At 41.6% G+C, this 11267-nt stretch overlaps 1 protein-coding gene across 4 annotated transcripts in view; it reads right to left on the bottom strand.

The window, feature by feature from the left end:
* Nucleotides 1-3553: 3553 nt before the first annotated feature.
* P4HA1 (prolyl 4-hydroxylase subunit alpha 1) overlaps nt 3554-11267 on the bottom strand; it is a 34333-nt gene continuing 26619 nt past the window's right edge. For 3 of the 4 annotated variants that reach the window (XM_054983235.1, XM_054983236.1, XM_054983238.1), the window contains exons 11-15: nt 11104-11157; nt 8766-8831; nt 8055-8123; nt 6979-7075; nt 3554-4640 (exon numbers count right to left, since the gene is read on the bottom strand). In XM_054983235.1, coding sequence (XP_054839210.1) covers nt 4570-4640; nt 6979-7075; nt 8055-8123; nt 8766-8831; nt 11104-11157 — 357 coding nt within the window. In that variant the 3' untranslated portion in view covers nt 3554-4569. Of the gene's footprint in view, nt 4641-6978; nt 7076-8054; nt 8124-8765; nt 8832-10855; nt 11046-11103; nt 11158-11267 lie in introns of those variants that run through there. The other variant, XM_054983237.1, reaches the window with a different exon arrangement.

The following is an 11267-nucleotide window of genomic DNA, read 5'->3' as shown; positions in this document are numbered from 1 at the left end:
GGGAATTTTTGGAGGCAACTGAATATATAAGATGGTGAACTCTTCCAGGCCTTTCCACTTTGGTCTCTAGCTGCAATCCTAAATTCCCACTTCACTTCTATGTTGGAGTATGCTATGCATTACTACAATCACAAAGACATTGTTGGTCTGAAGACAATGGGGAAGTCCCTTTATCTATGGAGCCCTGAGCATACTACGGACTTGCTAGACAAAACATATTTAGGAATAGAGTGCTAAATGCTTAGCACTAGTAGAATATTTCCATGGTTGAAGTTCTATGCATTCTTACTTGGGATAAGCTTCACTGAATTCGTTGGTACTCATATCCAAGAAAATATTCAGACTAATGCTATGTACATGTGTTTTGTTGGTGCAGCAAACACCACCAATCAATGTGTAATACATTGTCTTATTCCAGATCAGTGCCTGTGTATACCATTCATATTTCTGTACCTATGCCATGACTTCTCTGAAAATTTGATTACCAGTAAATTGCATTGTTTATTGAAGAGCAAAAACCCAACGAGAACAGTTGATAGTAAATAGATCTGAATCATATCTTGTAAGAGGAAGGAATTTATGAGTACCTTTTTGAAAAGCCTACAGTTCAATCTAAGGGAAAATCTATTTTGTCACCACAGGACTTTTTTCCCTAAGGCTTTTAGTCGTTCAGAAAAAGTTTTAACTACATATTTATCAGCAATTAAAATGCATCAGAACAGAAGATCAAAGATCAGCTTTAATGCAGAACATTCGGAAATGGATGACGCACAGCTTGTCCATCCATATTTTCGTTACGGTTTTCTGGATCTTGTTCTAATGGAGATTTATGACTGTAGCATCCTCCAAGTGTGATCACATTCACGACTGCAAGAATCACTCTTGAAAATACTCTTTCCTAAACTATGTACACCCTCTGGATGATGTACTCCACAGGACAGTTAAGTGGATGCATTTTATACTGCAAGCCACAGGCACTAAAAAGCACATCAAACTGAAGTGCTTTTGCTTCATCAGTGGCATTGCAGAGTTCTTGCTTAAAGAGGCATTTAAAATGTTACTGAACTCTTTGTGGATACGCCTACATTAAACAAATTCCTTCTATTTTAAGCAGGGCTTTTTTCAGGGGGAACGCGGGGGAACGTTGTTCCGGAACCTCTTGAAAATGGTCACATGGCTGGTGGCCCCGCCCCCTGATCTCTAGACAGAGGGGAGTTGAGATTGCCCTCCGCGCCATGCCATGCGCGGAGGGCAATCTCAGCTCCCCTCTGTCTGGAGATCAGGGGGCGGGGCCACCAGCCATGTGACTATTTTCTCCAAGGGCAACCCACTGAGTCCCACCACCTTTTTTCCCAGAAAAAAAGCCCTGATTTTAAGTAATATGAATGATCTTGAACACCCCCATGCAGTTCAGTATGTTTTACCCCCAAAATAAGTGCCTGAATTGCATTCTTAATATGTGACCATCTTCAGAGGCTAGTTAGAAAAAGTGAATTTCATAAACAGGAGGATTATTCTGGAGTTGGTCTTTAGGGCACATCAGAGCAGCTCTTTTTTTCCTATATGCTTCTGCACAGCTGGGAAAATGCATAGAAAGGCACTGTCAGTCATGCTAGGAAGATCTGGGCTTCCTGGATCACTGCTCTGACTCAGCCTAATGTCAGTCTGTGGCAGTTCCCTATATCCGGTTAATGTCTGTACTTACACTGGATAGCATGTTATTCTTTTCAAGAGGAGAGATGGGGACGGGGGAATCAGCAAATGGTGCTAGCTCTACATGGTGCTGATTGGTGACCCCCCTCACCAAGAACATGCAAATGCCCCATTTGCTATATCAATTTTGTACTTTAACCAATAAGGGAAGATAGTGGTGCTGGACAGTGCTGTCACGTCACAGCGGACTTATGGCGACCCCTGCTGGAATTTTCAAGGCAAGAAACTAGAAGAGATGGTTTACCATTACTTGCCTCTGCAACCCTGGTCTTCTTTGGAGGTCTCCTTCCTGTCCAATTAGTAACAGAGTCAACCCTGCTTAGCTTCCAAGATCTGACAAGATCAGGTTTGCCTGGGCTATCCAGGTCAGGGCAACAGGGCAATAAAGGAATCGTGAATGGCTAAATGAGCAAATGCCCTTATGGAGCTTTTAAAACTAAAAGGGAAGCCTGATAAAAGGCATAAGATGGTAGTTAAACCAGAGTCTGATTTGCTGTTTACTGGACTGTCATTATTGCGAAGGTAGGACACATCTGAGTGACCCTGCAGCCGAGCCGAGCCATGTGCTCTTTCTTTACATCTGTCTGTTCTTTCCCCATCAGTCTTGTCGTTTATTGTGGTTTGAAAATGCACTGTGTGATTGTGAGGATCTCCTTGTGTTCGCCTTCTTTCAAACTCAGTAAAAGCCCCAGCCCCAGACTTACCTGGGGCCCCATTTGTAGGCCATGGGGTGCAGCACAAGGCAGCCATGATTTCCTCTGGTCTGGGCAGCTTCCTGCGGCCTCCTCATAGCTGCAGAGAAGCCAGTAAAATTCAAACCCCTCAACCAGCCAGCCAGCGGTGATCTAGCCAGGTTCTTGGAAGTGGGCCCTCTCAGTGGACCTGGGAAGCTCAGTATCCAGTCAGGTCTCCTCGTAAGGCATAAATTCAGGAGCCAGCTGCCCATCTCTCCCTCAGCTTAGGCTCTGGATTTCTGGCACTCAATTGGGATGTTCCTTATTTGGATGGCCCTTTTGTTCTGTAACTCCTTAGTTGCCTGCTCTAATCTTGTCACAACTTTAGGTGGTGGTCGTTTTGGCACGGGGCATGGATCCTTTGGGGGGGGGGGGAACACAGCCTGCGTGTCTTGTTTCCCCATAGCTGTGGATCCCTTTAAAGGATCTGGGGGGTGACACATGGCAGGAACAAGCCCAGGTCGGGGGCTATCAGGGTATGTGTCTCCCAGGATGCAGAGGATCCACACATGCCCATGTGGAATCCCGTCTACTGTCATCCCAGCCAGCAGGCAGGCTGAAGAGTCATCAGCTGGCAGGTGGGTCAGCTGATGCTTGGATCCGCCCCCTATGCATTGCCAAGGCTCCATAGCCCTTATAACAAGGAGTTCAGTAGGATCAGAAACATCTGCCTACCTCCTCAGCAGTCCAGTACAAACCGTCCATTATTTCTGCTCTGAAATGCCGGATAAAGTTTTGCCAAGAGCCAACTAATTAATATCCTGAATTGTCCGTATTTCTGGGCAGCAAATATATCTCGAAAAATTCTTATTTGGCTGCATTTGACAGAAAACATTGAAGAAACAGTAGGCATTCCAAAAGAAGTCTCTTAACCAGCTTTCTTACAACAAAAATTCCTGAAGCAAAAAAAGTAAATAAATAAATAAATAAAAAATTTAAAAAAAAATCCTGAAGCAAAAAAACCCACACAAATATAGAACTGTATCTTCAAAAAAGCGTAGGCTAGAGTTCAAAAACATCCTGTGCGAATAGGACTGTAGTTTAAATAGCAAGTAACGGAGTCAGAACACATTCAGGATCCACAACATACCAAAGTACACCAAATGAAAAGTTTTCAAAAGATTTAGTATTATAAATATATCATCTTTGTCACAAAACACCTCAGTTGGGAAACAAAGTTTGACATTCTGGGAATAAAATTGTGCATTTTCTCATCATACAAACCTTTTATGAAAGTTCAGACTCCCATCCTAAGGCACAATGATGTGTCTCCGCATGGTTATTAATAATTAAGAAACAAAGAAAGCAGCAATAATTTTTAAATGGACAAATCTGAATTATGTGATTAATAAAGAAATCATACCTGGAATGCCAATCATGAATTTTGCCAATCTGCTTTCAAGCATGTGGAAACTGCATAAGTACATGACTGCAGTTTTCGGAACACTGTTAAAACCACCTATGCTACTTCTGCTACTGGCTCACTTCTTAAGAGTTACCAGCCAGTTTCAGTCATTAAAAATGGAAGATCGGCTGTGTCTGAACTTTCATAGTGCTAGAAAAGCAAACTAAGAATAGACCATATTAAAGCAGTAGCCTACTACAACATGATCACAATCTATGGGCCTATCCCATTATCTTTGCATTCAGTGGGAACGTTTGCCATTGCTGTTCATGAGACATGGCTTACAGTCTCTGTCCACAGTTTTATAGCAGTGGTCAGGCATTGCAGAGATAAAAAAAGGAAGAAGAGGGAACATCTGGATATTAACAGTAGAAAAGACAGGTACAATGTTATTTTCCAAGCAAACAAAGTTCTTGCTTGAGGACAGTTTTTCCATATTCATTCTACTACCAGCAAAATGAAATTTATAGTGTCTGTATAGAAGATTTTTGGTCATGACAACTCAGACATTAAAAATCAAATATAGTCTCTCTATAAACATGTAAATTGGTATATTAGCAAAACCTAAAAAGGTGATTGTATTTGTCCATAAATGTACTGGATGGCACTGGAGACAAAACTTATAGAGGGTGTTAGTGTAAACTGTCAGAGTTAATCAAGGCAATGTGGAAGGGAAATGAAGCTTGTACAAAAGGAAGCGCAAAAGGGAGGTCTGTATCATTCAAACTCTGATAAACTGCACCGTCTTCGAAATTCTTGCCCACGTTCATGGATCCACTTATTGGATACTGCAAAAAAAATGCCGACAGTTACATTTGTCTAAATTCAATTAATATTCATCAACAAGCCTTTCATTAAAAAATTGTTTAGGTGCAGGAATTTTATTTGCAGAAATCTATCCTGAATTTGATCTGATAAATCTCTTCATCCAAAAATAAATATGAGCCAATTTAACATCCATATATAATCCCAGTTTGGTGTAGTGGTTAAATGCAGCAGGACTCTTATCTGGAGAACCAGGTTTGATTCCCCTTGAAGCCAGCTGGGTGACCTTGGGTCAGTCACAGCTTCTTGGAGCTCTCTCAGCCCCACCCACCTCACAGGGTGATTGTTGTGAGTATAATAACACACTTTGTAAACTGCTCTGAGTGTGGCATTAAGTTGTCCTGAAGGGCGGTATACAAATTAAAATGTTATTGTATTGTCGAAGGCTTTCACGGCCGGAGAACGATGGTTGTTGTGGGTTTTCCGGGCTGTATTGCTGTGGTCTTGGCATTGTAGTTCCTGATGTTTCGCCAGCAGCTGTGGCTGGCATCTTCAGAGGTGTAGCACCAAAAGAGATCTCTCAGCGTCACAGTGTGGAAAAGATGTTGGCCGGTCATTTATATCTACTCAGGAGGGGTGGGGTTGAGCTGAGTCATCCTGTAAGAGTTTCCCAGGGTGTGGAATGCTAATGGAGGGAGGCTTCACTGTATCCTGAGGAGGTTCTTTTGCATATGGATTGGTGCTTGATGTGCTAATCTTCTCTGCAGGGCTATTGTCGGGTGTAGAGTGTTTTGTTAGCCTGGTGTTTTTCAGAACTGGAAACCATGCTCTGTTCATTCTTAAGGTTTCTTCTTTCCTGTTGAAGTTTTGCTTATGCTTGTGAATTTCAATGGCTTCTTGTGACCTAACTGAAAGTTTGCTTTGCGGATGACCAAGGTATCCAGGAATGGGAGTTTTCCCTCCATTTCTTTCTCCATTCTTTCTCCACTTTCAGTTAGGTCACAAGGTCTACAGGAAACCAACTCACACTGAGCGGTACTTACACAAAAACTCCAATTACCACCCCCAACAGAAAAGAGGCATAATGAAAACATTAGTGGATCGTGCAAGACGGATATGTGAGCCGCACTTTCTCAATGAGGAAATTAATCACCTAAACCACGCACTTCAGGCAAATGGCTACTCCAGAAATGAAATCCGAAGAGCAATCAAACCCAGGATGAATCAAACAACCAAGGAAACACAGTCTCCTACAGGAAAAGTGTTTTTGCCATATATCAAAGGAATTACTGATCAGATGGGAAAGCTTATGAAAAAGCATAACCTTCAAGCAGTATTCAGACCCACCCGAAAAATACAACAGATGCTACGATCAGCAAAAGACAGTAGAGACCCCCTCACCTCTGCAGGAGTATACCGTATACCCTGCAGCTGTGGACAAGTGTACATCGGGACCACAAAGCGTAGCATCCAGACAAGAATAAAAGAACATGAAAGACACTGCAGACTTGGACAACCTGAAAAATCAGCAGTGGCTGAACATAGCCTAACTCAAACAGGGCACAGTATCTTATTCCAGGACACCAAAATACTGGACAACACTTCCAACTACTTTGTCAGACTGCACAGGGAAGCCATTGAAATTCACAAGCATAAGCAAAACTTCAACAGGAAAGAAGAAACCTTAAGAATGAACAGAGCATGGTTTCCAGTTCTGAAAAACACCAGGCTAACAAAACACTCTACACCAGACAATAGCCCTGCAGAGAAGATTAGCACACCAAGCACCAATCCATATGCAAAAGAACCTCCTCAGGATACAGTGAAGCCTCCCGCCATTAGCATTCCACACCCTGGGAAACTCTTACAGGATGACTCAGCTCAACCCCACCCCTCCTGAGTAGATATAAATGACCGGCCAACATCTTTTCCACACTGTGACACTAAGAGATCTCTTTTGGTGCTACACCTCTGAAGATGCCAGCCACAGCTGCTGGCGAAATGTCAGGAACTACAATGCCAAGACCATGGCAATACAGCCCGGAAAACCCACAACCATAAAATGTTATTGTTATTATGTTTTCAGTAACTTTTGCCAGCCTCACCTGCCTGCACTGAATGATGTAATACCTCACTGCTAACAGCCAAATCTGTTCTCTCTCACTCCCCATCTCATCATTTTAGGTATTATACTGCAAAATTCCCCTTTCTATTGGTTATTTCCTTGAGGGGCTTTTTATTTTCACTGTGTTGCATACATAAATATAATTAATAATGACTCAGCTATGACATTTTCGTTAAAACTCCCAAGTTTTGTATTGCAGGACCGAAAAAGTGCAAGAGGAGGTGAGGAATACATACCCCATTTATTTCCAACTAGTACCGGGCAGGCAGCATGCCTTGTGCTGTAGTCACCTTCACCACTTGGAAACAGATTGTACCAAAATACAGCTGTCCCCTGGTAAAATACAAAGAAGTATCAACTTATTATTCTCCCTCAATTTTCACTTCTAAAAATGCACAGCTAAGACATGGTGCTCTGTGGATGACAGCCAAAGGGAAGTTCCAAGACCATTGATTGCTACCACCTGCTGTGGCTTCCAAGAGCTTCTGAATGCTATGTTCACCTCATCCCTTTCTTAGCTCTTGCCTTTATGGCACTGAAACTGAAATAAAATTCTGGAAGCTCCCAGCCACTCTTGTTACCTCATTATTTCACAGGGGGTGGGGGATTCAGTGCATTTGATGCCTATAAACCACAAAGCACCCCATATTCAGCCAGTACTGGTTACCAGCCAATCACTGGGGGAGAGAGTAGGGCTAGCATGCTGTGTTGTATTACAAGGTGTTCTGCACTATAAAAGAATTCACAAAATGCCAGCTGTGTCCCTATTTCAAATTTCAAATAAGTCCCCACAACTTGCACAAATCATTTTACACTTGCCCTTTTCATTTGGGCATCACTGAAAAGGGGGGCTAGCAAATCAATGCTAAACAAGAGAGAGACACACACATGCACACAAATAGAAGCAGAGGGACAGACATGGGGGGCTCAAAAGTTTGTTACAAATTGCTCATATTTTCAGGCTTGTCTTGGAAGCACTTGGAAGGGGGGGGGACCTGTAGTCCTTTAAAGAAAAAAAGGCAGCTTTCTGATTACAATCAAGTACACTCAGGGACACAGTCCTAAGTAACTCTACTCAGAAACAAGTCCCATGTTATTGAATAGGGTTGCACTCTTAAGACAGCAATCCTAAGCTGGCCTACTTAGTGTCCTACTAAGATCTATTCAATGGGGCTTACTCCCAGAAAAGATTCGACTGCCAGCCATTCAGTGGACAAACCTGTTGGAAAGATTTATAATGTTTCATGCCAGTTTCTAAATATTACCCAAACAAGGTTTTGAAGCAAAAAGTCTAATACACAATTCTACTTACTTTCTTCGGCCAAACACTAGCTCCTACTTCAGGAAACACAGTTGCTCCTCCTGCTGCCACATCACTCATCTGCAACATGGAAGAGGTGATCCGTAAACTAACCAAAGATTCACTTCCGGCCATGATCGAATGCCAGTCCCAGAAAGATCAACAGTACTGCTGAAAAATGGTTTGCTGCTCATTTCCAAGCATGCCACTGAAATTTTGAGCATTACAGCAGACCAAATTTCTAAACAGAAACACACCAGAGCCATCTTCATACTAGACTTCATAATACACTTCAGGATAGACCTTACAGTCTACTGAAAGGACACACCACTATACCATAGAACCATCTCTTCTCTTAATTCTTTCTGCTTGCCCTGCATGACTCCATTATGGGGCATGCTTTGATGCCCAAGAGGTGCTGTTCTGCCATTACATTTGAGTCATTTAATTGTTACATAAATTCTAAACAGATGGCAGGCACAGACCCACTGAACAATCTCTAAGCCTTTCATCACAAAGGGAGAGTTAGGTTTAAAGAAGAACATATATATGCAACATCACTAACTTCTTCCAGAGCTGTACGTTTTCTTATATCAATTTATTTTCTTTAAAAAAATCTAAAGCACTAGGGATGCCATCAATACAAACTGACACAGAACATAAAGGGACTTGGATATGCTTCCATAACACACAACACACAGCCTGAAAACGCATCTTACTTACATAGAATAGCCATGTAGCGATTCTGTTGCCTGTGCCTAGTTCTTTAAAGGCATCTGGTTCATCTTTCTAAATATAAAAAAAGCAAAATGAAGTATGACTGTACAAGTAATGCATAGCCTTCATGCTACGACAGACACACCTGTGAACAAAATCATTTTCAGAATATATGAAATGGAAAAATTAGATTATATGATAAAAGAATCCAACATTTTCTCCCTTAAGTCTTTCTGTTCTGTACTGCAAGTCCATAACTTCCAACTTCTTTCTACCCTATTCTACTCAGCAGAGGAGGTACCTGAGTATCAATTTTGGAACAGTTGATGCTGCCTGAACAATTGGATGTTCATGCAATTGGAGCAATCCGAATTACACCTTTCTAAACACATGGGAGTCAGTGGGCTTAAAAGAGTGTAACTCTGCTTAGGATTGCACTGTCAGTCTCCTATTTATATTTCTACACCATCAATTGGTTTTAACTAAATTTGCCGACCAATACCTGTGCATATGGAATCAGCCAACAGGAATGAGATTTGGACTCTACTCAAGCTTATTGAATTCTAGTCTGCTATTCTAATTTTCACAGTCTGGCTCACTGAAATTGCCATGCAGCTCTTTGTTGGGGGGAACCTTCCAAGAAGGGCTGAATTTTTCAATCTACTCAGTCCTATCCCTGGCAGTTCAAGCCTGAAAAGGAGCTGCTACCTAGTGCCATGTGCCTTACCCCAAAGACTTAGAAATCTGCCTTCGGGAGTTTCAGGAAGCTGTGTAAGGCCAAACTATACAGGAATGCTTTGCCAGTCTATGACCCATGGCTTCCTGATTTGGAATATCTTGCTGGAAGATATGCATGTGATAATAGAGAGGCTTTTTTTTTTTGTCTTACTGCTGTGTTGTGATTTTAGATTGGTGTTCGTTTTGAAAGCTGCATTGAGTCTTGCTTTACAAGACAAAAGGCTAAAACTATTTGAAATAAATAAATATGGTTATAGCAGTAATTCTGTGGAACAGGGTTTTTCAAGATCTCTCCATCTCTCAAAGCCCATAAGCCACACATCACTATTAATAGCAAGTCATCTTCTTAAACAATGCAAGCTCCCAAGGCACAAGGATTCTCTGATGCTGAAACACCACCGTATTCCAGAGGACTCACCTAAAAACCCCTTAAAGGAAACCACACAGCAGCAATTGTTCTCTGGCCACCAACTGCAGCCAAGACAACCAAACTTTAAATTATACTCAGCAGCTTAAACTATTCATGCCAAGGCAAACAACATGCTTTCTTAGCATTTATTTTTATCCTTGAATTACAAGATAAAAGTTTTTCCTACTGGCCAAGCCTAATTATCACATGTACGTGCTTGAAAAGTCTCCAGGGCTTCCCATACATGATACTATGGAATACTACTTCAGTACATTAAAACATTGCGGAAATTACATTCATGCAAACAGATAAAAAACTGTTAATAATCTGTAGTATTTTTGAGTTCATTTATAATTTTAAGAAATCATAACAGAGAAGTAATAATAAAGGGAAAGAAAAAAACCATTTTCTTATGTTAATTGACGATGTTAAAAAACGCACAAGTGCCCTGTAAACCACCATCTGAGTTCAACTGTCTTATTCCTTGCAGCCTTGTACTGAAGAAATCCAGAAATAAATGCAAGCAGATGTCAGAGGCAGGCAATGGCAAACCACCTGTTAGTCTCTTGCCATGAAAACCCCACCAGAGGTCGCCGTAAGACAGCTATGACTTGAGAGCACTCTCCTCCACCATTGAGAGATGTAGAGAACTTGGCAATTCGAGATTTGGAATTTTTGCACTGTGCAATAATGTAAAACAGGTATAATCTTATGTAGTCTACCTAATAATCTTTGGAAAAAGAACTCTAAATCCTACTCTCTGGTTGCGTAAGTGGTTGACATTGCTACACAGGGTTATTTCACTGTCACCAAACATGCTAGCCACATTAGTCTGTAACTCAATTTTTATAGAAGAACTTCTTTTATCCTTTCCTTTATTTAACACTATTCTTAATGTAATGGTTTGTTGGTTGTTTTAATGCTGTGCTCTTTAGAGTCACTGCTCAAATGGTGGTTTAGAAGAACGTTATCCATTCTTACAGATTAGAAGATTTGACAATCTGAATTTTAATATGAACACTGAACCAATCATTGTGCCACAGGCTGAAAAGCACAGGCTTTTGTTCACCCATCTCTTTACTTGCCCGAGCAAAGTCATAGTGGGGCTCATACTGTCCTCCCACTCCATAATTTGCTACCTGGAAGAAAGAAACACAGTACATGTGAAGCACAAAGGCAGGACATGGAAAGACTTACCCTTCCGAAATCAAAATGAGGCTCATACTGGCCTCCTACGCCGTAGTTGGCTACCTACGGTGGAAGAAGCACAAATACAGAATAAACCACCCACAAGTGACCAGTCTTGGCCTGTAATCTACACTGAAGCTTTGCTGACAGAAAGTGGCATCGTGTAAGACAGG

Source organism: Eublepharis macularius, chromosome 6 (genome assembly GCF_028583425.1).
Source record: "Eublepharis macularius isolate TG4126 chromosome 6, MPM_Emac_v1.0, whole genome shotgun sequence".
Classification (NCBI taxonomy): Eukaryota; Metazoa; Chordata; class Lepidosauria; order Squamata; family Eublepharidae; genus Eublepharis; species Eublepharis macularius.
Note: the sequence above shows the minus strand (reverse complement) of the source record. Positions and strands in the feature narration are given on the sequence as shown.